General features: G+C 42.7%; 1 protein-coding gene across 1 annotated transcript in view; it reads left to right on the plus strand.

The window, feature by feature from the left end:
• Positions 1 to 23,478, plus strand: part of LOC111226769 (teneurin-1-like) — a 155,255-nt gene that overhangs the window by 52,851 nt on the left and 78,926 nt on the right. The window contains 2 exon segments of the mRNA XM_022752080.1: positions 12,027 to 12,200; positions 21,634 to 21,836. Coding sequence (XP_022607801.1) covers positions 12,027 to 12,200; positions 21,634 to 21,836 — 377 coding nt within the window.

Genomic DNA, 23,478 nt, shown 5'->3' on the forward strand with positions numbered 1-23,478 from the left:
GGCTCTGTCTGTCTCAAAGCGCCGAGCTGATCACAGTTTATCATGAATTAAGTGCTTGTTTTTATTCTGTGTTGTTGACCAGCCCGGCAACCAAGTCGAAAAATTACAACTGGGAGCTGAGGGGCCACATTATGCATACCATATATTACACCAAGAGGACCTTCACATTGAACAACAATATGTCATAAGTCATGAATGTTTAGTGCTGGTGTTCAGACTGCAAGGATCTGTGGAGAGCTTGGAGCATCAATATTGGCTTGTTTGTTGTTGGGGTTTTTTTTTTGTTTTTTTTAGACCCCTGTATGCTGGAGGAAAGGAACAGGAAGGCTGAACCAATTACACAAGGAACACATTAAGCCTTGTCTAATTCAGGGCTCGTAGACAATGAACTACAACATGCAGACAGAAAGGAAAAAACTAAAAAGCTGAAGCGAAATGCAGCAACAAGTGTAGCATCATTCAGCAATTAATATCAAATAGTCTAAAGACTGCTGTTGCATCATTTTCATGAGAGTAAAAATGTGTGACCACAGACGGTGCAGACGTAACACTCTTGGAAACGTAACCATTTTTCACTCCTTCAGCTGCTGCTATCACATCCTGACAGTAACAGAGGAGGTTAGGCTGGAAACACTGGTGTTCCCATGTTCCCATGCCTGCTGTCACTGTTGCTGTGCTGATGTGAGCCAAGCAGAGAGCACCTATTGGCTATTGACAGTGATGAATTATAAATCATGTCATTCATCATTAACCAAGTTGTAAGGATGGAGGGAAAAAAATGAATGATAAGATTTAACATGTTAAATTTTTAAAAAAGACTTGAAAAGTGTAAGCCAAGTAATTTTAAATTTGTGCAAATCTCAATGGATGCAGTAGAGTAACAGCAGTGAACGCTTCTCTCTATAACAATGAACTGCCCCAAAGTTGCAGGTGAAGCTCTATGTGTAATAGTTTTGTTTGCTCTAAAGTGTACAAGTAATTCGTGTATTAAATAAATAATATCACCTCAAATATAAATAGTTAACAGGGTGACTTAAGCTGAAAAAGCACAGCTGCTGCGGCACCTTATATGATGTGCATCATTTGCGGCTCACCTATAGAAACTGGCAGCGCAGCGCGCCAGCAGGACCATACACAGGTCGGGACAGCGGAACTTAAATTTGAGTGTGGAGTGGACACCCACTACTTGAACTTGATTCTCATCTGTATAGGCGATCTCCAGAGCTATGGCTTCCCACGCAATTGCCATTGTCTTTGTGGGTCGTATAGCTCTTTATATTTCTCAACCTGAACAAGAAATGTCCCCCCCGTCCATTGTACACACCTTAAAGACAGCGACAGAGACAGGGAGCGGTAATGATAGGGAAGTCAAGCTGCTACGGGAGCCGGGAAGCACAAAACAGCTTTTTCCCTGGGGAAAAAAATGCGTTTCTCAGGGGGAGCGAGCGTGGATGAACAAGTATCACAGGATGGGATGCCACGTCTAGCCTCCGCCGGTGGGGCTGGGGGGCGGTTGTACGGCTGTTTTAACACACCGTTGAGCGGCGTGTGTGACCTTTAGAAGCCATACCACCCCCACCCCCCCAACAAAAAAACAAACAAAAAAAAAAAAAAAAAAAAAAAAAAAAAAACAGAAAAGAGAAGAAAAGAAAAAAAATGGCTGCCCTGTGTCTCCCTGGATCACCTTCATAGGATGGAAATGATTTAGTCCTCCGCTGCAACTGCAACAAGGTTTGGCTTGATCAATCTAACCGTGTGTACTTAGGTAACTTTCGGTTTCGGTTAGCCTTCATTAAAATTAAAGTTAGCAGTTAGCAGGGAACCACAGGACAGAAAAAAAAGGAGCAAGAACCATGTTTCCGTCAGAGGAAAGGCGGGCTGCTTGCTACATTTGATCATATTTAAGTCTGCTTTATGATAGTTAACAGTCTTATGTGTTTTGTTGAGTGTGTAAATCTCTTTTGTCAAGATTTGTTCTGTTTTTAAAGGCAGAATAGTGGAAAAACAAAATAAACAATTAGCTTTTAATTAATTGTAATGAATTAGCTAAGAAAGCACTAGAAGTTTTAGACTACAGTGTTGGTGATGGAGGGGAACCACTGTGACCCAGTGCTTGGTGGTTCATCACAGTGGCTCCCACAAATGCAGCTCATTTATGTTTCAGACATATACCGGTCGGTTGATTGAACCAGGCTTGTCTTGCATAACCAGCAGCTGTTATATGAGCTGGAAAGCTGCAGCTGATGAAAGTATAGCTGGGGAAAGTAGCTGATGCCTGCTCAAAAAGTTGCTACATTTGTTGCTAAGGCTCGTTATTGATACAAAAGTGCTAAAGGGTTCTGGAAAGTTGCCAAATCGAGTGACAAAGTTGTGAACACTGAAGGCGAGAGGAGTGTGGAGTTGAGGGCAGATGTAGGCTGAGCAGTATAGACTTAGAAAAAGTGTATATTAAGTATATATTAAAAATGGTATGTCCACTTTAGAGTAAATGTAAGATGTGAAAAAAACTTACCATACCATTACTAACCCATTACCAGAATTATTCAACAAGCGCTATAAAGGAATTGTCTTGTACATAGACACTATGCATCGTGTATCTGATTGAGTTGTTTTTCTTGTTGACAACACTGTGAAAAAAAAAAAAAAAGAAAAAGAAAGAAAGAAAGATTCAAAGTAATGTCATAGCAACCAGCCTCCTTATTTAGGTGAACAGACAATAGTATTTCGAGCCAGCACAACCTCTGGTGGACATATTGGACTGAGGTGCATGATGGAACTTTTGTCAGGCATAAGAGAAGATGACCTACATTGGTCTCAGGCTAGTAATAATCCATCCTTCTTCAGCATCACTGCTCCAGGCTCTCATCTCTCATCACTAGCAAACACAGCAAATCTGAACAAAGAAACTTTTCTTTGGTACAGAGCTGAGAAAACATGAAAAATAGTGTTACCAGTGAGGTACAGCTTTAGCTGAGGCCGATCCCTCCTACCAACACCCAGTCAGGACTGATAAGTATAAGTATTACGAACATTACAGCTTGACTTGGTGAAAGTGGTTGTCTTTAAAAAAAAAAAAAAAAAAAAAGCCATTTAATCTGAACACTATTGAAAATATTTAACTTGTCATGAAACACATCAGTTATAAAGGCAAAAATGTGAAAAACACTAGTATGTCTCCAATTCAGTTACTGTGTGCAAAGTAGTTAAAGAAATACCTCAACAAAAAGACAGGAGTGAAAAATTCCTGGGCCTAATTTTCCAGTGTACCGATGGGAAGGACAAAGAGGCAAAGATGTTGAACAAATCTACGTGGAAGCAAAGACATGCCCAAAATAAAAAAGATAGTCCAAGTTCAAATTGGAAATGAAGCTCAAATATGCTGATTCAGTCTGCTGAAGATCTGCTACTTTTATTCACCCTGAACTGTGCCCCATATGCAATCAGACAGCACAATCTGCAGGCCATTGCACAGCATATTGTACTGCTCTTTGAGGTAGTTGCACTGAGTGGGATAAAAATGCTCTAAAACGTTTTGAACACTGAGTCACATCAGTTCCCGAAGCTATAGGTAGGTGGTATAGAGCACAAAGTGCAGACAAACTGAGGAATACAAAGAGCGAGCCCTGGGTAGTGATGAATATGGGTGTCTATGATGATGCTATGTGGATTGCAGTACATTCATTAGCGGATTTTTACATTGTATAGTTATAATAACCTCAGTAGAGTGAGGAGTCAGAGGAGTGGGGATTGCAGTCTGTTCTGATAGCAGGTGGTGGGCAGGAGGCCAGAGACTGTGTACAGGTGAAGTCATAGGGTCGGCTGAGTCCGGTGACGGCTGTCTGGATGAAGCCGTTCAAGCGCTCAGTCGGCCGGCTCCTAATGAAATGTTACCTTCTCCCAAAGGGAAGTTTTTGAACAGGTGGTCGCCTGATTGTCTGGGATCAGCTGTGATCGGCTTCGTTGTGCTGCTCTGTCAAGGAGGGCAACCGGCAACCAATTATCTACTCAGCAATGCTGAGTGGGGTAAGATTGGCCGCTACAACTTGTTTCCAGTCGGGCCTGGGAACCAGAACCCTTTTCTATTAGCAGTGTTCTTGCTCAGCACAGTTCAGCTGGACACAAAAACACTGTCACACACCGTGACTCAATCACAGTAGAGCGAGGCTGCCGTGTTCTGCGTCGTTTATTCGCTTTAATGTCTTTGTCTCAACAGATGTTTTTAATCTGTTGCATAATTGTAGCTCACACTGAGAGGGTTTTCACATTTAAGTCATTATGTGTGTCTCAATTTGTGCGTATGTCTGTGTTTAAGGCTGTGTGTGTGTGTGTGTGTGTGTGTGTGTGTGTGTGTATGTATGTATGTATGTATGTATGTGTATGTTAAGGGCTCATTATTTTTTCAAAACAAAAAGAAAATCAGCTGATCTATTGATGTTTATTGCAGCTATTACACAAATTTTCCAAAGTCAGTAATAAAAATATACGGGTTTTATTTTAAAAAAAAATCCCATTTGTATTCTGTCTTTTAACCATTTATTGTTTAATTACTTTTTTTTTTTTTTTGGGTTTACAAACTTAGAATGACTCTGGTGCTCAACAAGCAGCACATTTGGGTTTTTCTCATGATTTTTCTCTTCAATTTCTATTTATAGGAGCATTTTCTGGGCTTGTTTACTGTAACCTCTGGTGTTGAGGGCCTTGGAGCATGGGAAAAGAAATTCAAGGTGAAAATTGGTTGAAAATGCTCTGCTCCTTCACAAAATCTTAGTATTATTTCTGGTGCAAATCGGTAAAGAAAAATGAGCCCCACATATTCTTGTATCTGAGTCCAAATGTGTGTGGACGTGTATGTGAAGGTGTGTGCCTGACTTGCAATCGGGTGTGTGTATAAGTGTGTGTGTGTGTGTGTGTGTGTGTGTGTGTGTGTGTGTGTGTGTGTGTGTGTGCTCCTCACCCCAGCTTCTTTTCAGCCAGCTGCTTCATGCCTCATTGGGGTCTGTATTGATTGGTCCAGTTTCTCTTTGTTTTCAGTCCTCTATTTTGGTCATCTAATGCAACTCAAAGAAACCCGCTGGCCTTTGCTAAAACTGCCCTAACAGCTACAGAAGCCTTTGGTAAAATTGCTTTAAATGGCGAGACAGTCTCTGGTCAGAAAGCTCTGAATGGTGAGAGAGCCCTTTGGTAAAATGTCTTCAGAAGGTCAGAGAGGCTGCAATAAAATAGCCTCAATAGCTCCAATAGTTCACCGGGCAAGAACATGCTCACACACATGCACGCGGGCACACACTAACTCACACGTGCGCCGTTTTTTCTTTCCCATTCTCTCTATGACACTCACATACACGCACACACACGTACGCGGTCACGCACCCACGCACCAACACACACAAGCACGCAGGGATTGAGCTGTATGTGACTGTGAGCGGCAGTTGTGAGTCGCTGTTTGTCTGCAGTGTTTTAGCTCTCAGTGGTGGTAGATGGTGGCTGCCGGAGGGGAATCTAACATGGCGCCGATCCCCTGCTCATTTAACACTATTCTGTCTGTTGTAACATGACTCAGCTTTCAGAAAGGGGCCAGATCCGCAAGACGGCGAGTGGGAGATAGACAGAGAGAGTGGGGGACTCTGACAGAGAGAGAGAGGGGGCGTGATTAGAAATGAAAGAACAACAGAGAAATGCGTGAAGCAGAAAGCTGTGATCTGTTGGACTTGGTGTACCGATGCTACCGTGACTAACTAGATGACAGTGACGGCGAGTTTTACTGGTAAATAAACACCAGGATATACAGCAAATCTCATCATTCAAGACATGGGAAGTGTGTCACCACCTCCGCTCTTCCTTTATCCCTCTTTCCGTCATTTTATCCCTTTATCCGAACAGGACTTCCCATCCCAGTTTAGCAAGGTCACACCAATGATGAGTCCCGAGGTTTATACCAGTCTAGAAATTGCTGCTACACTGCTGCTCACTCACACACACACACACATTTGGAGACGAGCAAATGTCAGCAGACACACACTCATGCATGCAAACATACACACTTAAACAGTCATGACAGTGGTATTAGTAGCTTTCAAGGGGCTGGTGGACGAGAGAAAGAAAAACACTTTAGCACCTCTTGTCTGTCAGAGTGGAGCAAGGGCCGACAGGCAAAAAGGCAGGAGGGCAGGGGGACCCTCAGGCTCTCAGTCTCTACTCTAACGTTGACTAAGACACAGATTTGTTTTATTGGCTCTGAAGTCCCTCTCCTTCACTCTCCTTCACACTTGTTTTCCCCATTTGTCTCTCCTTCTCTCTTGCTCCCCTCTCTCCCTCTCCCTCCGTCTTTTATCTCCCTCTGCCCCACTCTCTCGCTCTGCCTTTCTTTCTCCCATCCCTCAGAAGTTTTGGCTTAGCTAGAGGCTGACACAGCCATGCAGAACTCGGATGAGCAATTGCTTTTACTGTACATGCTAAACTACACACTAAATCGAATGACTGATGCTCTTGAAAGTGTTTGCTGCCGGGCAAAGCCAGCTGTAGTCTTTGGTTGTCAGATGGAATATAGTTGGCGGTTAGCTATGTGTATGAGAGAAAAGAACTTGGCAATCAGGCCTGGGTGTGTTTCCGCTTGTGCGAGAGTATTGATAAATCATTTTTAACTGACTGTGGTGCTACCTTGGCTGTAATGGTTATCGATAAGACAGTATATTCACAGTCAGTCTCATCCATTGTGTCCAGCAACCCAGCTCAGGACTGATACAGATGCATTAAACAGGAGTGCATGCGCGCACACACACACACACACACACACACACACACACACACACACACACACACACACACACACACACGAACACAATTTTCTTTCTCTATCTCCTTCTCTTTCTCCCACCACAAGTGTGAAATCTAATCATCACTGGAGCCCACAATCATTTCTATCTAATCTGGAGACACACACATGCCTGACAACAACAATAGTAACAACGGCAGCAGCAACTGCAAGCCAGCATTATCTCTACGTCTTCCAGCTCAAATAGCCTGCTTTTAAAACCTGGCTGTCTGGGTAGACTGGTGGAGAGACTTTAGTGGTTCAGACTTGCCATTTATTACAGTCACAATAAAGATATGCCATCCATACAGCCAGGCATTCCAGCTGTTAATGTGCAACAGCTGTAGGGGAGCAGTTGTTATCTCAGCAGCCTTTCGTAACTTTATTCACAAATTTCCACCAGCTTCTGTTCTCTTATTTCTCTCCACGGTAGTTTAAGTAAACCTGAAAAAGCCACATCAAGTGCCTCTTTCTCTTACTACTGAACTGTCTCAGTCTCTCACTACAGCCAGCGCTGTTCTCTTCAGCCTGCCACATCCTCCGCGCACATCTCGGCGGGGTAGCTGACAGCGAGGGTACAGTACAGAATCCCCTCACAGCAGTGCTGTCCTATTACCTCTGGCAGTCATCTCACTGTCACACTGATCAATGGTTCATGTGTGCGAGGGCCTCGGCCTGTTAGCTCGCTGCACTGCTGCTCGCTGTCGCCACTGTGCTGCTGCTGCTGCCGCCGCTCGCGTTATAATGACTGGACTCACTCGGAGTCTCTCTCTCTCTCTAACGTGTGGCGGTTATGTTCGTTTTTGTGTGAGAGAGCGAGGGAGAAAGATGGACGCTGGGAGAGAGATGGATAGACAGAGACGGGGGAAAAGAGAGTGAGAGTGAAGGTTCACGCTGAGCACATGCTGCTTGTATAACTGACTGCATGCTGCGTTCAAGTGTGTCTGTGTGAGTGTGTATGTACGTTATGTGTCCACACATACCATGAAAAATGTATTAAATCCTGTAAGCAGTAGAGTTAAGAAGTGTGTGTGTGTGTGTGTGTGTGTGTGTGTGGGGGGTGGGGGTGGGGGGCATAGAAACACAGGGCAAATCATACACTGTTAACTGCAACATAGCTTCCTGTCTGTTTCAATACAACAACCCGTCCACGAATGATTAAAGAAAAAGGCCAAAACGAACAGAAACACTGAAGTTTCCAGACAATTAAACAATATCCTACTATTATATGTTTATGTTCCAACGCTCACTTTTAATTATTTCATCTTCGATTCTGAGAAATCATGCTGTTTCCATTGTGGTATAGCAGATGGCTCTAAATACTACAACACCCATGAGCCATAGTTTCCATTGCTATCGGGAATAAGAAGCCAGTCAGTGGCAAGAATCAAAGCTGTAGCAAATTCACTTTGAATTCACTTTGTTGTCGCAATTGGGAACAAAATACTGTGGCATATTTACTGAATTCATCTAACTTTAATTCTGACATGTGACAGTAAATTCATTTAAATAATATGACATTTTGGGACATTTAAATAAAAAGATTGATACCACACTCATGTCACTTTAGAGGTACTGGTAGGTGGAGTTTGTTACCTGTGGAGAGCCAGGCTAGCGGTTTCTCCCTGGTCTTTATTCTAAGCTAAGCTAACCAGCTGACTTGAGAGAGGCATCAATCTTCTCATCTAACTCATGGCAAAAAAGGGACTGAGTGTATTTCCCAAAATTTCAAACCCTTTCTTTTAACTGATGACTTAACCGCTAACTGCCTTTTTTTGCCTTGGGACGTAGTCTTCTGGAGGGACACTGTGTCAAAATGAGTTTTCGCTACTTAAAAAAATTAAATTTGAATCAAATTACCACAACCTCATATCACAGCAAATCTGGGGGAGCTATCAAGTGTAGAAATACTGGTTAGTTACTAAGACTAGGCCAAAATGGGTTGGGGTAACATGCCTATATAGCATCAAGAGGTGCTAATCAAATATTTGACGCTGGCCCCCACTGCGGGTTAGCCTGCTCTTGTTTACATTGTAACTGACTTCTCTAAAGAGTTTTTTATGTACATAGACATGTACGTTTGACCTTACAGCAAACGAGATATACAGTAACACAACTGCTCCTTTGACAAACTCAAGGTCCACTCTTTTTTCTTTTTCTGGAGCTTATGGCAACAACATATCTTATGACAGCAACGTGTCTCCCTGACAACTGAGCAAACTCCATCTGTCCATGGGCAGGCGCTAGTAAGTGAACCTTCGGATTATTATGTCAAAAAATGTTTCTGAGGTCGAGAATGAACCTTCAGCAGTTGCACATCTTTTGTACTGATTCAAGCAGGCGAGTTTCATGTTCATCCAAGACTCAGAAATGCTCCAGGTGCCTGTCACCTGCAGCAAATGAATGGGACCAGGCATCCAAAACAAGTCCCACTTTAACTGTATCTCCAAATATAAACCTAAATTAAAGCCCTATTCATGTCCTAGCCTGTGGCTCCAAAAGTAGTTTTTAAATACCCAGAATTAACATGGTCAAGTGAAAAGCAACAAACATGTCCTCTCTAGACTTAAGATTAGCGTGAGTACATCAGGTCCTCAAAAGTACAAGAGCATACACACAAACTTGCACTCTCCACCGCTATCCTCTCCTCATCACATTTACAGGTCCTTATCCAACCTCGCTTCAGTGTGTGCGTGCGTGTGTGTGTGCTCTGTGACTCTAGATGCTAAGTGTTCTAGCAAAAGGTCAACAGCCATAAAACAAGAGAGTGCGAGAGACGGAGGGAGAGAGGGGCTGATGAGCTGGAGCAGGAGGAGTGTGGTCTGAGGGGCTTTTGAGGAGGGATGGAATGGTGAAGAGGAGAAGATAGGAGAGCCCATGAGGACTGTCGCTGCAGAGTCATTACTGGAGTGGGTAACACTTGGCTAACGGAGGTGTGGGGGGCACCAGAGTACAAGGAGAGAAAGAAAAGCAATTCAGATGAGAGGAAGTGTGGAGAGAATGGTGCATGAGAGATTGAATGGTGAAAATGCTAAATGTTTCAGTTTGGGAATAACTTGTTATCCCTTACCGAGCACTCTTACAGACTAATTTATGAAACCATGATAGGTTGTTCCACTCCGCTGCATAATATAATGCAGTACAAACAGTGATGATGCATACAAACCAACATTTGTAGGTGCAACACTATATTTCATGTTTAATTCTAATAGCAGAGAGTTGATAATGGGTCATATTTTAAAGGAAATCTCTGTGGTATTGTCTCTAAATCTGTCATTGTTAAATAAAATATGATTCTGACTATCATCAGTAGGTTTCTCTGCCAGTTTTTCTCCACCTGCTTCTTTTTTCTTTCTCCCACCTGTCTGCTAAATATGCAGTACTTAAAGCACCAGACAACCATAAGGGATTTTGCTGGAAACTATACCCATGAAATTGAATGTACATGGCAGATCATTTGGGTTACTGTTTGTCATACTTTTTTTTTTCTTTTTCGAGCATCAGAATGAGTCATCACAACTAATTTCACACCGACGTGTTAATGAGAAAATCCCCCACATTGCATCTTTTCAAAGGAAAATTAAGAAAACTACAGTGAAGGAAAAAGAGAAAAAATTAAAATGAGTGACTCGTACCCACACTGATGGGAAGAATCTGCACGTGTCCAAGTCTGGTCTCGTCACAGGCTGACAGTTCAATTAGTCTGAATTAAATGATGCATGACGTCTCCCTCATGGCCCTAGTAATCGTCAGTGTTCTGCTTTGAAGAGCTCATATTGTGCATGAGTAGATAGCTAAACCAACAGTGGCTAGGGCTAGTCAGAAGTTGAAATGTTGAAATGTATGATTTTCTGATCCCCATAGATGCCAGAGTGGAGCACGGGACCAAATTGGCTTCAACTCTCAGAGCTCATCATAGATTTGCTGTATTTTTCAGAGGAAATAGTCCCCCCCCCCCCCCCCCCCCCCCGTGCTTCTGCAATGGTAAAGTGAATGCAAATGGCTTTGAACTATCTGGAGTTTTAATTAGGTATTCCTCATCAGCCGGGGCTCAAGTGTGGGTGAGTGTGTAGGTGTGCGGGTGTGTGCTGCCATGCATGCACAGATGAAAACAGCGGGGACATTAATGCACTTGTGTGAGCTGTGCTGTACCTGTGTGATTGTGTTGGTCATGATGTATAATTGTGGATTTGTTTTTCTAAGCAGCCATTTTGTGCAAGCGCGTGTCAAGTGCTTTTTCTGGGTGTCGGCGCGGCAATCAGCAGACAGAAGACAGACAGTGAAGATGTTTGAAGTCGTTAGAAGTTCCTTACCTTGATCTGCATGCAGCAGCCATCCTCTGACTGCCACCAGCGCCTAGTAACTTTTTGATTTGAGTCTTTGCTTTTGTTTGATGTTCCGAATGTGTCAGAGGAGAAAAAACCTGCAATGATTTATTTCATTTGCTTTGTTCTTCCTATCAGCAAGGAGACATTACCTTTTTAGATTCTTTTAAAGTATAAAACTAAAGCAGTGTTGGAGTACAATCTCACATGAATGGAACCTGATGATTGGTCAGAGCAAGGTGAATGTTTTACTGAACATTTTATTGACAGACTTGCAAGACACTAATTAATTTCCTTAATGGGCAGGTGTTAGTTGTTTTTATTTAACAGCATGTTGGATTGTCGTCCTAGTAAACAGTTTTATAAGTGGGAGGGGGAACCCAGTATACTCCCATACCCTTTGTTGTTTAAAAGGCCCATATGGATTGTGAATCGGCAGCAGCTTTCAAAGCATCATTAGTCATGCATAAAAGACTGTGTTAGCGCTTTAATACCAGCCCTAGGCTCAGGCTCTGAAGATCTGCCTTAATTGCCAACCTCTGCCATGCTCAGTGTTCATGCGTACGTGCACAAACTGGACGTATCTGTCTGTGTGTGTGTGAGAGAGAGAGAGAGAGAGAATTCTGTGTGGTTGTGTTCTCAGTGTATTTGCTAATTGTCCATTGTCTTGCCAGGCGCTAATAAGCACATAAACTGAGTCAGAGTTCTAAGATGGGCATTAAAGAAGATTCAGGCACACCCCTCTGCATGCGTTGAATAATGATCTTTCCTCTCTGCTTTTCCTCTCCCTTTGGCTGTCACTGTGTGTCTGTGTGTCTGTGTCTGTGTCTGTGTCTGTGTCTGTGTCTGTGTGTGTGTGTGTGTGTGTGTGTGTGTGTGTGTGTGTGTAGCGGTCCACCTGTTAGGTCTGACCTGGCATCTGCGGCACGGCGAGAGCCAGCTGTATGAGAACGGCCTGAGCTCGGCGGACCATCAACAGGAGGACCGCGGCAAAACCAGACCTACCAGCTCCATCCACCTGCTGGACACACTCAACCCTGAAAACACGCACACTGGTGACAGAGGTGAGCTGACACACACACACACACACACACACACACACACACACACAGAGTATTGCACCACAATAACAGATGTTCTGAACTCAACTATTGACAAGATTTGCCCGTCAGTAACAACAGAACAAATGTAATACAGCAATTTGTAAATATAAAATGTATTGAATGAACACTGGCTTAAAGCATTTCACTTCATTTCAGCACAGCTTGGCTGCTCCTTTTTTTGTAATTTCATGACAATTTTAAAGCAATAAGGCGAGTGTGTAGTTAAATCAGAGGGTGTTTCATAAAGTCAGATTGCTATTTAAGTCAGACTTATTTTGGTAAGTCAGACTTATTTTAAGGAAATTCAGTTTCATTAAGGTCCAAATACGTCCGACTTAAGTTACCATGGAAACATATCCCTCCAGACTAGCCTGCTCCTGGTTTCAGGGTGAACATGAGTCAGTTTGTAGTATATGAAATTGATCTCATTTTGACATGGGCTGCACATGCTGCTTTTATTAAAATCTGAGGTCATATCTTTTTGAGTTTTAAAGGGGAACTCCACTGGTTTTTACACATCAAAGTGTGTTTACAGATTTTGGGGAGTTCTACTGCACATGTGAAAAAAAAAAACCCCTCTGGAGCCACATAACTTCCTTGGAGCTTCCCGAAATCTGATAAGTTGCCGCAAATGATGTCTCTGGAGGAAGTGTCGGTTGGGGCTGAAGACTACAATTTTGAAAATGGGGGGGTGGAGGGGGGATGTAGTTAGAAGGACATGAGATTGCTAGACCTCTGTAGCCCGTTCCTCATCTCTGCTCGAGATGGAGAAGCAGAATGTGTGGAATGAAAAAGATGATGTCTCTAGTTCTGCTACATCTGCACAGTCTTCCAGTCAGCATATGTGTTTTTAAACTGATTGCAATGAAAATAACGCCAAGAAATAACATCCACCCCAACCTGTAGCCTCATAGTAAGAAATATTTTTTATGTCGCCTGAATGAAATTACCCACGAATCAGTCTATGAAAATACAAAAGGAACAAAAATGCTAATTGTCAAATTTTCAAATTCACAAAAATCCTATTTGATGTTGCATCCTGTACATCTACGTTACCGACACGAGACGCCAACCCAAAATATAATGTTTGCAAGCAAAGCACTGCAACACCTTTAGCTAACAATGGATTTTAGCATTTATTTATTGAATTAATGTCTACTGGAGTGTGAGCTCACCGATGGGCAACAACAAAAGCTGTTCTTTTGCTTTTATCAAGGTAATGATTTTGTTTATTCTTGCTGTAATATTTTACTCTCCATTTCATTCATTCGACAATGCTGCTTTGTGGCTGTGAGCTCCACATTTTTCCCATCGCACGTGTGTTTTCCTCAGCGTTGAATTGATGTGATCAGTTCCCGATGTCAAAGTTCTGCTTTTCAAGGTCATGGAATAAACCACATATGATTTAGTCTGCTCACATTAGCTACAAGTAAGATTTATGAAGCAGGATTTTCACAATAAGCCCTGTTTTTCTGGGATAACTTTATGAAATTAAACACCCTTGGGCCCAGTCCACACATGCCCACACACTAGAAAGGTCAGCTCCAATACATCCATGAACGCAAACACGGTTACATGTTATTCTAACTCCTAAACTCATCTCACTGCTTTGCTGTTTCTTTGTCTGTCTGCTCACTTGATAAAATAGAAATTCTGCAAGGACAAGACACTCACAAATTCTTTTGCTACAGGATTTAATTGAAACATGATTATTAAAATAGTGGCAAGACGAGAAAATCTTCTTCAAATGTAAATTCAAGCATTTAAACATGATGATTGGGCCATGTTGAGACTGACTATATATCCATTGGCATGAATTCCAATCAGTTTCTATTGCATTAGCATCCTGGCTTGCATACATAACACACTTGGCACAATGAATGTTCCAATACGTTAGAGAGACATCAGTGCAGAGATCAGCCTTGAACTGATTACTCATTTATTAGAAAGGCAAGGTAATTGGTTAATCATGTTCCTTCTTAGCCAGTACGTGACTAGAATAGCCTTTCTGCACTCGGCTGTCTCTCAACTAGCCAGAGGAATTACTAACACCAATTTAACCCCATGATATGGGACATTAATTGTGAGTGTTCCAGGTCATGAAGTCAGGCAGGACACAGCAACCTTCACGCTTAGTCTGACTCTGATGGATATTACATTGGATGCTGTTGGAGCCCATGTTCAGCACTTATACGAAGAATGTGCGAGCCAAACTGCAACCCGCTGCAATTTAGGCAACCTGGGACATCCCTAAAGCAACTGTTCTTGATGAATCCTCACATTCTGCAGATTAACACTCTCATCAGTAGCTAAATCCTCCGATAGAGCACGCGGGGGTCACGGCATTCACTTCCAAGTGTTGCGTCACAACAATCTATTGTTTCAACTGCTGTTGCTTTATGTGCTTGATGAAAGCTGGGAAATCAAAATGGACAAAGCTAAGCCTTTGATGCAGGGGGTTCAGATTATTAAAATTGGCACGGTGGAGGTGGTCCCCGGGCAGAGGAGGGCCAGAGAGATTAGAGATTAGGCTGTAATCCAGTGTGGCAGATTATCACGCTCATCCTGCTGTACCCATCACCTCTCACACCAAGAGACCACACAATCCCCTAGATTACACAGCGAAGGATGGTGAGAGGAGGCTGCAGGGAACGGAAAGGATAAAAACATGACACGGTAGGGAGGGAGAAGAGTGAGTGATGGGAGGAGAGGAGAATGATTGATGGACACCAATCACCTTGAGGGATCTATATAATTGCTGACATTAAAATAAAAATTTTAAGAAACAATTTATTAGCCAATTTCATGACTTTTGTCCACAAAACAAAGAAACAAAGCAGCAGTAAATGTCTTTTTTTTTCTACATTTGGAATAAATGACTTTATTTTTGATGCACTGCTATAAACACAAGTAGCATAACAGTGGGGGCATAAAGATAGCTGAGGAGACTGATTGGAGGATAGTTATCAGTTTCTGCTTGTTTTGATATAAACTGATGACACAGTAGGGAGAGATGAAACAAGCTCGGTGGAATGATTGGAAGGTAGTAATCTTCTTGCATTCTTGCTCATGTATTTTTAGTGGTGTTGTTTTTATGCCGACTTCAATGCCATAAAGATAGGCTTTTTGTTTGATTTGTTGGCCCTGCGCCGGAGTCAGGATCCGAAGCAGCAGAATTCTAATCTACCTTACGAGGCAGCTTGCAGCACGGCAGTAGATACTAATTGACATGTTGTGTCAGGTGTGTAAGGCTAGTGTCTTGTCGAGCTGGGCGCGCTGTGTTTTATGTTCTTTCCTGCTATCTCTCCTGCAGGTTCGAGAGATCACCAGGAGCCCTTCTTAGTCCTCCATACATAAAAGCCTCTCTAATTAGTGCTACATTAATTGCCACTCACCCCATGATAATCAACCTCGGGCTGACACTATATTGGACATGCATGCGTACGAGCATGCGGACACGCCCACAAACACACATAGAAATTCCTCTGGTGCAGATGAAAGAAGAAGTGCCCAGAGATGAAATTTTTCTGTCAGTGGATTCCCTGCCTTAATGAAGTACGTCGGAGTTTGGGAATAATATTTCACTCACCGTAGGACGGCGGATAAATTAATGATATGAAATGATACAAACTGACATACAGTAGAGCGGCATATTGCCTCATTATAATGCGGAGATGATGAAATGTGGAGCTTGTGGAATGCCATCTGAGCCTATGTGATGATTGTATAAACCACTGTATGAAAGGAGAGTTAGTGCTGAATTGTTTTCACTCTATCTGATGGTGTGGTTGGAAATGGTGAGTAGATGGATGGAATGTGACACAGACAGAGAGGAGGGCTCTTAAAGAGCACATCAATATTCTAGACTGCGTGCAGAGAGAGTGGAGGCGAGAGAGGGCTGAGCAGTGTGTATGTGTGCACAAGTGTAAGGAAGTGTGCATATTGTATGCATGTATGTGGGGAAACGAGACGTGCGTGCGTGTGTGTGTGTGTGTGAGAGAGAGAGAGAGAGAGAGATGAGTGTTCATGAGTTCATGCATGTGTGCAAATGCTGATGGACTGGTCCCTGTTACACTGGTCTCATTGATTTTCTCACGCTGGGATACAGTCTCAGGATGTAACACATGCATGCATAGACACACGCACACACACACACACACACACACACACACACTCTGACACAAACGCACAGAGTATAGATCATTTAGTGAACCCCCTGCTTGAGTGCCTCATCTTGAGAAAGCCTAACAGCAGCAACGTGTCTATCTGTTATTCAGCCTGCATTCAAAACATCGTATCCAAATATTGCTGAAGAAATTAAACATAATTTCAAGCTGCAGTCAGTATTTACAGTGTAGACGACACATTTTATCAAAGGCAGAGGGCTTTGTAGTACTGCCTCTTGACATTTGAGAGTGGGAGATTGAAGTCTTAGGCTCTGACATCAAAGAAAAAAAAAAAAAATCAAAGTCAATTTTCATCTTCTGGGAAACAGAGTAGAACTTCATTTTTGATTTGATTTTTGATAAAAAATAAAATAAAAATAAAATAGTCCTTTCACGACAGTGTGGGCAGCACGTGTTAAACGGGATTTTAGGTTATATGTACATATATTATATAGAGCAATTAATATTAGCTAGATTTTAAAGTCGTGACTTTTAATTTTAATTACGTATTTTTTATATAGTTGTATTGTTACTTTTAGTTAACAACTTGGCTTCAAGTATTTTTCTCTAACAGTGGTTCCACACCTGCAGGTCAACACTTCCCCAAGTGCTCCCATAGTAATTCAAAAGATGATTAAAATATTGCTGTTTCACAAAATTATTATTTGCTTTTTCAGACTCTCTGCATACATTTTGCTTTTTTCTTGTAAAATACTGAATACTTAAAAATCCTTCAAACGGAACAGTCTAAGAAGGAAAATGAACTCCACACAAAGGCATCTCTGCGCTTGTAATGAAGGGTCGCAAGCAGACACTGATTTCTTTAAAGGGGTAACTAGCCAAAACTTGTCATGAATATTACATATTTGGAGAATGACGTCATGGTGGAATAGTTTCACTCAAAGTACTGACAGCCCACAAACTGGGGTCAGTTTCTGACTCCAGTGTTGCTAAATTCTGATTGTTGCATGGACGTATGTGACAGCTTTTTTTAGCTGAGCCCTGCCCACTTCAAGCTAGTGACAAGAGCACGGAGAAAAGAAACAAATACAGAGATCTCTTATGTGAAATAACAAGACGGATCTAACATTGGTGTATAAAAGTGATCCCATCACACATAGAGGTGAACTGATTGAAACAAGTTTTCAAGTAAAAAAAGCAAAGTACTTTCACCACTGTCTTGAGGTAACTGAAGTCTTGGCTATTAAGGGACTAAAAAAAGTTTGCATTTAAGTCTTCATCAAAATTAGCAGCATGGATATCTACTGAGCACTTTCTCACTCCTTCCAGGCTTTTGTCCAAACTAGATTTGTATGTGCTCTGTAGACGGCAATAAAAAAAAACAAAAAAAAAAACACGAGTGCTTTATCTACATGTCAATTTATACAGCACATATTACATGTGTAACAATGTAAGTGCACTCGGAGTGCCTCGGAGTGAATGAGTTTGTGAACAGTCAGACATGTCTGTCACAGACATAGCCCGAGGCCTGATGGTAGAAGGTGAGGACGAGAGTAATGGAAGGCCCTACGGCCAAGAGCATTATCTTCTCCTGACTCTGACTGACACTCATTAGGCTGCACAGTGGAGAGAGGAGGCTGAAAGCTTATTAAGCCACCTGCTCAAAAGGCCCTTAATTGAATTCAAGTAATTATAGAGACCTTGCCCATTGTGATATTTTTATTCATCCTGCGGCAAACTCAATCTCTCTTGCATTTGGAACACTATTAATGTTGTCTGCACCAACGTGTGTGAGATTCACACACAGGCCTATGCTTCAATATCGACTAACACACACACACACACACACACACACACACACACACACACACACACACACACACACACACAGTTCCGGTCCCCCCAGACATGTCCCATCACCAAGACCCTGACTGCACTTTTAGTCTGTTCTCTGCTTCATTAGAATCTGAAGGATAATAACATTAATTGCAAAGACAGTTTAGTTCCTTCGAAAATAGATTACAGGTGTAATTGTTTTACCTGAATAACCCGTAGGCAAGAGAAATTAATTAGACCTTGTGTCCCAAGTCCTAATGTAGCTCATCTCCATCTTTGGCCTGGCGCACACACACACACACACACACACACTCACACTAGGCACACAAAACACTCAGAGACGCACAACAGACAGACAGATGGTCAAACTCACAACGACTTGGAGTGTGGAGATGTTTGCTAGTCATTAGAAATGTGAGAAGTTAAAGGAGCAAATCTAACCATCCTTGTCCAGATGTCCTGTGGCACAGAAACCTTTCAAGGGCTAATTTAACAGAAGATTACAATGTGTACATGTGCTTGCATATTGTGGTTGAATAGTGTCAATGAGGGCATTAACGCTATTACATATACACCATATCGCACCACCGCTGTAATTGGCCGAGGCAGCATCATTATTATATTGTACAGTGTGTTGGTTATAAGCAGACCTGCCCACTAGGCACGGTGTGCTTGATGGCGGACATGAATAAACTGTGCATCACTTTGATCGCCCCTTTAAACAAGCTCAACATTTTGAAATAAACCTTAACACATTTTTTGCTTACAACTTGCTTCTTCCGCCAACTAATGATGAAAAGCACAAGAGGAGATTTATGCGATGCCATTTATTTTTATTTTAAGTAACCAAGTGTGAATTTCAAGCTGCTTTTCCCTTATTAAAGATAGCAAGGTGTGAAGGAATTTTACCTCTCTGTTCGCATATTGGCTTGTTTAAGCTTGTATTCCTTTTGCCTGCCAAATAGGAATAAACAGGTTTGCTGTTTTGAAAGATAGGTTTCAAAGTATGGTCTCAGGTTTTGTGCTGGGACACACACGGTTACGTTGCTGGTGGAGCACATTGATTGACAGCAGTAATCTGAGCAGCTGGGGAGGCCTGGAGGAGCCCTTGTCACGATCTGTGTGGTTTCTGTGGGACTCCCAAAAATGCCTCAATCCCCCAATCTTTTTACTGCAGCTGCAGTATTATTCTCTATTGCTATTGGAGGGGTTTTCTTCTTTCTTGCATCAGCAGCTGTAACTTGACACCGCAACCTCCTCTTTGGACATGGTCCTCTCTTCTCTCCCTCCTCCTGTTTTTCATCCTATTTTCTACAACTCCTGCCCCCCAACCCCCCCCACCCCCCCCCAACCCCCCCACACACACACACACACCACCCCACCCCAACCCACCCATCCTCGCGGGTGACCCAAGCAGCACTTTCTGTCCCCATGTTGCATCAGACTCAGAGAGGCGCTATACAGTAATTAGCATCAGAAGGACCTGCCTGCTCATCTGCCCGCCAGCCTGCCAGTCAGCCTGTTTGCCGTCCCGCCTGCACGCCTGCCTGCCTGCCAATGTTCTGCCAACTGCCATGCCCTATTCATGTCCTATTCATCTAGTGCTGAATAAAAGGCTGCTTTCCTCGGGACATCCATCCCTCTACTGGCCTTTATTTTTTTGTGGTGAGGCACAGGAGTGAGGATTAGCATTAAAAGGAATAGACTGCTGAGGTAGACTCTGCAGGAAGCATGAATGCATACCTTAGTTCTGCCAAGCAGCTTTTATTCTGTTTGGTAGAGATTTTAGTAGAGGGACAATTTATGCTTCTCACAGGACACCTGTCTCTTTTCTCTCTTTCATTACAAACCTTTTTGAACTCTCTTTTTGTTCTCATCCCCCTCTCATCTTTCTCTCCCTTTGTCTTTTTTCCTTTTAGTCTCTCCCACTCTCATGTCACAGCTCAGTCAAGTTCAATCAATTAACCAATTAATCAATTTACTTTCTCAATCCCATAGTCCATATAAGACGAAGATAAAGAAGGACGGAAGATAAAAGAACAATACAATGTTTTGGCATTTACTAGAATAATATTTGACATTTTGTGAGAGTAGATGTTAAATGTGAAAGATTTTGTCTGAAAGAAACAAGAGTAAGCATTTGTCACCATGCTAGCAGCTCTAGCACAGTGCTACTTTGAGCTCATGCTAGTGACACCAGAAGCATGCTAGCTAACTGAGTTAAATAGTTTAAGTTGACCATGTCTGTCATCTTCGCTTAGCTTTTTAATGTGCACCATGAATGTCTGCACAAAATTTCATGGCAATCCATCAATGCGTTTCAGTCTGGAAAGTGGTGGGCAGATCAACATTACCATGTCACCAGAACCACGCCTCAAGCACAGCTAAAAAGTAAAGTCTCACAGAGTAGAGTCACAAAGTGCTTCACAAAAGTAAAATTCTTAAAGATAGCACCATAAAAGTAGTACAGAAAAAAACAAACAATAAAGTAACAGAACACAAAGCACAAAGAAACAGTGACAGTAGAAAGAGGAGCTCCTCACAGACCTGACTTCTCTGCCTCCCTGTCCCTGTGACAGTACATGTGATATATGTCAGCTAGCCTGTGGGTGTGCATGGTGTCGCCATAATGGAGTGGTAAAGCTGCAGGCATTATAGATTGAGAGCGAGCGGCCTCGTCCATGAATCTGCCCCTAACTGTTCTTTTGCCTTTGTGGCCGTAACGATCGGCTGGCTCCCCTCTGTCACCGTATTTCCTCCATCTTAGTTTAGAAGCAGAGATATATCTCTCCATAAAGGCCGACACAAAGAGGGCTGGAGAGCCTTGCCTGCTCCCCTGCACAAAAGACTCAGGCCTGGTGGTTGATAAAGGCTTATGGAGAGGGGAGCAGCTGATGGCTAGGGACTGCTGGAAAGACCTATTCTCTTCACATACAAAGACGTGCTCTCACTCAAGACACTATCTGTGTGCCGTGACGCTGTTTGTGAATGCCGGCATGCGTGTGTGTGTGTGCCCCTGCACTCCTCACTTTCTCTCATCCACCCCTCTGTCTCTCCTTTTACACACATGCTAACACACACACTCTTTCTTTCTTGTTAGAAGATGCTAATACAGCACATGACAAAGCCTCGGTAGACAGCTCTCAGACAAAACACTTCCTTTCTAAAGTAGTTCATCTTTATGCAGACCCTATCCAAAGGACTGCCAAAGCAAAGTCTCTTGAAAAGCAGGATTTTTACCAGCTCTCAGTCATTCCTGATATCTATACAGTCTCACTTCATTAGTACGACTGCTGATCACACTAATGTTTGAGGACATCAGCCTGGTTATTAATTGCTCCCTCTGATACTGAATAGAACTCCCTGTCCACCTTGATAAATCTGCAGTATGTGACTTAACACTGTCACCTGTCTGCGGCTCTTACCTGCAGAGAAGTGGGTGCGAGGCCGAGCCATCGACCGCGGCGAGGTCGACATCGGAACCCAGCAGAGCCAGGCGATCCCACCGGGACTCTTCTGGAGGTTTCATATGACTGTGCACCATCCAACCTACATCAAGTTCAACCTCTCTCTCTCACACAACGCACTGCTGGGGGTCTATGGACGCAGGAACATACCGCCTACACACACTCAGGTAAAGAAAGCTCCTGTTGTAGCATGCTGTTTGCCCAGATGGGCTTGTTTGCTTCAGCTACCTCAGATCACATCCAGACTAATGCACCTTTTTTCTCTCCGCTTTGTCCTTTCATCTACACTTAGGCAGTGTTTTCGACTCTAATACTAACTCTAAAATCCTGATCTCTCTATTTTTGAACACACAGGCACCATTTTAAGCACACAAAAAAGACTTTTCGGGGGCATGTTAATTGTATTTTGTAGAGAAATTTTTACTTATTTAATTTGAGCTGACAAAAATCCATTCTTTACTCAATATATGTCATTTCTTTTGTGTGTTTCCTACTATCCACATACATTGTCTCTCTTTCTCTCTCACAATCTCTGCTTGGTACGCTCTCAATTTTGCCTGCAAGCTCACTCAACCTGACAATGTGTCATAGTGAGCCATACTTTCACCCAATCTGAAAATTGGAATGGGCTTTTGTCGATTCACAGTTTTGTCTCCAATCCAATTGCTTGTAGATTGCTTGTACAATAGAAGTAAAAAGTTGCAAGGGTCCGTTACTAACAACTGGTGATTCGGGCAGTCACTAGATTGATTCAGTAAAGTCAGTTCAGTTTGAAGATTTAGTGTTAAGGATTCATATACAGTACTAGGGTAAGTAAGGAAGCGCTGTGAAAAAGGTAAATAAGCATGTCTACCTTGTTATCTTGTTTGACTTGCACACTTGATTGAGGCAGTTTAACTCAGCTGACAGGTCAGGGGTTGTGTAGCAGTAAAAAAACTTCCTGTCACCTCTAACCTTGTCTGTGATCACTCATTTTAAATATCAGTGGAGCCAGTTACACAATAACAGGTGTCAATAAACTGTATTTAGGCTTGTTTTGTCAGACAGATTTGCGAGACTGAAATAATGATTTGATCGACTTCTCAGTGCACCAGAGCAGCAATTGTTGTCTCCCTGTTAAACAGGTTGCATTTATGAGCCATGAACAAATCACTATTTTATACTTGTTCCGACAACAGCAACACAAAATGTGCAAATGAAAACAAATACATTTTGAGTTCAGCCGTATTATAAAACACAGTAAAAGAGATGATGGAGAACAAAGATTGTACTTGCTTATACTCAGCAGAGTAATCAGGCTGTGTGTCTCCTGCTCCTAACAAACGTTGGCTGTGATGCAAAATTCTGTTGCCAACTGAAAGCGGAGGAAGAAGAGATTTTGCCTGTTTTCCCCACATGGGCAGAGATCTTCAAAAAGAATGGATGCGCAATGTTTTCACAAGAAAGTGATTTCTGATTTAGTCAGCTGTGTGTCTGATTGAGTCTCAGTCTCACTCCCAGAAACAATACACGCACACACACACACACACACACACACACACACTCATACGTTGTACACAGTGTAGAACAGCATTGTGTCATGCAAGAAGAACGCATACAGATGAAAATACAACACACACTGAGTCGTCTGCTTTTTAACATCCGTGCCCCCCCTGCTCTTGCCTGCATGAAGAGGTCTAATTAGCTGTTTTTGACACTAGTGTGACACACAGCCCTCAGGGGGAATAAGACTCAGCGAGTGCTTGGTAGTTCAAGGAGGTCTGAGGATGGAGAGGAAGGGAGGGGGAGACGAGGGTGGTGGGGAAAGTT

This window comes from Seriola dumerili, unplaced genomic scaffold (genome assembly GCF_002260705.1).
Source record: "Seriola dumerili isolate Sdu_G_001 unplaced genomic scaffold, Sdu_1.0 BDQW01000161.1, whole genome shotgun sequence".
Taxonomy (NCBI): Eukaryota; Metazoa; Chordata; class Actinopteri; order Carangiformes; family Carangidae; genus Seriola; species Seriola dumerili.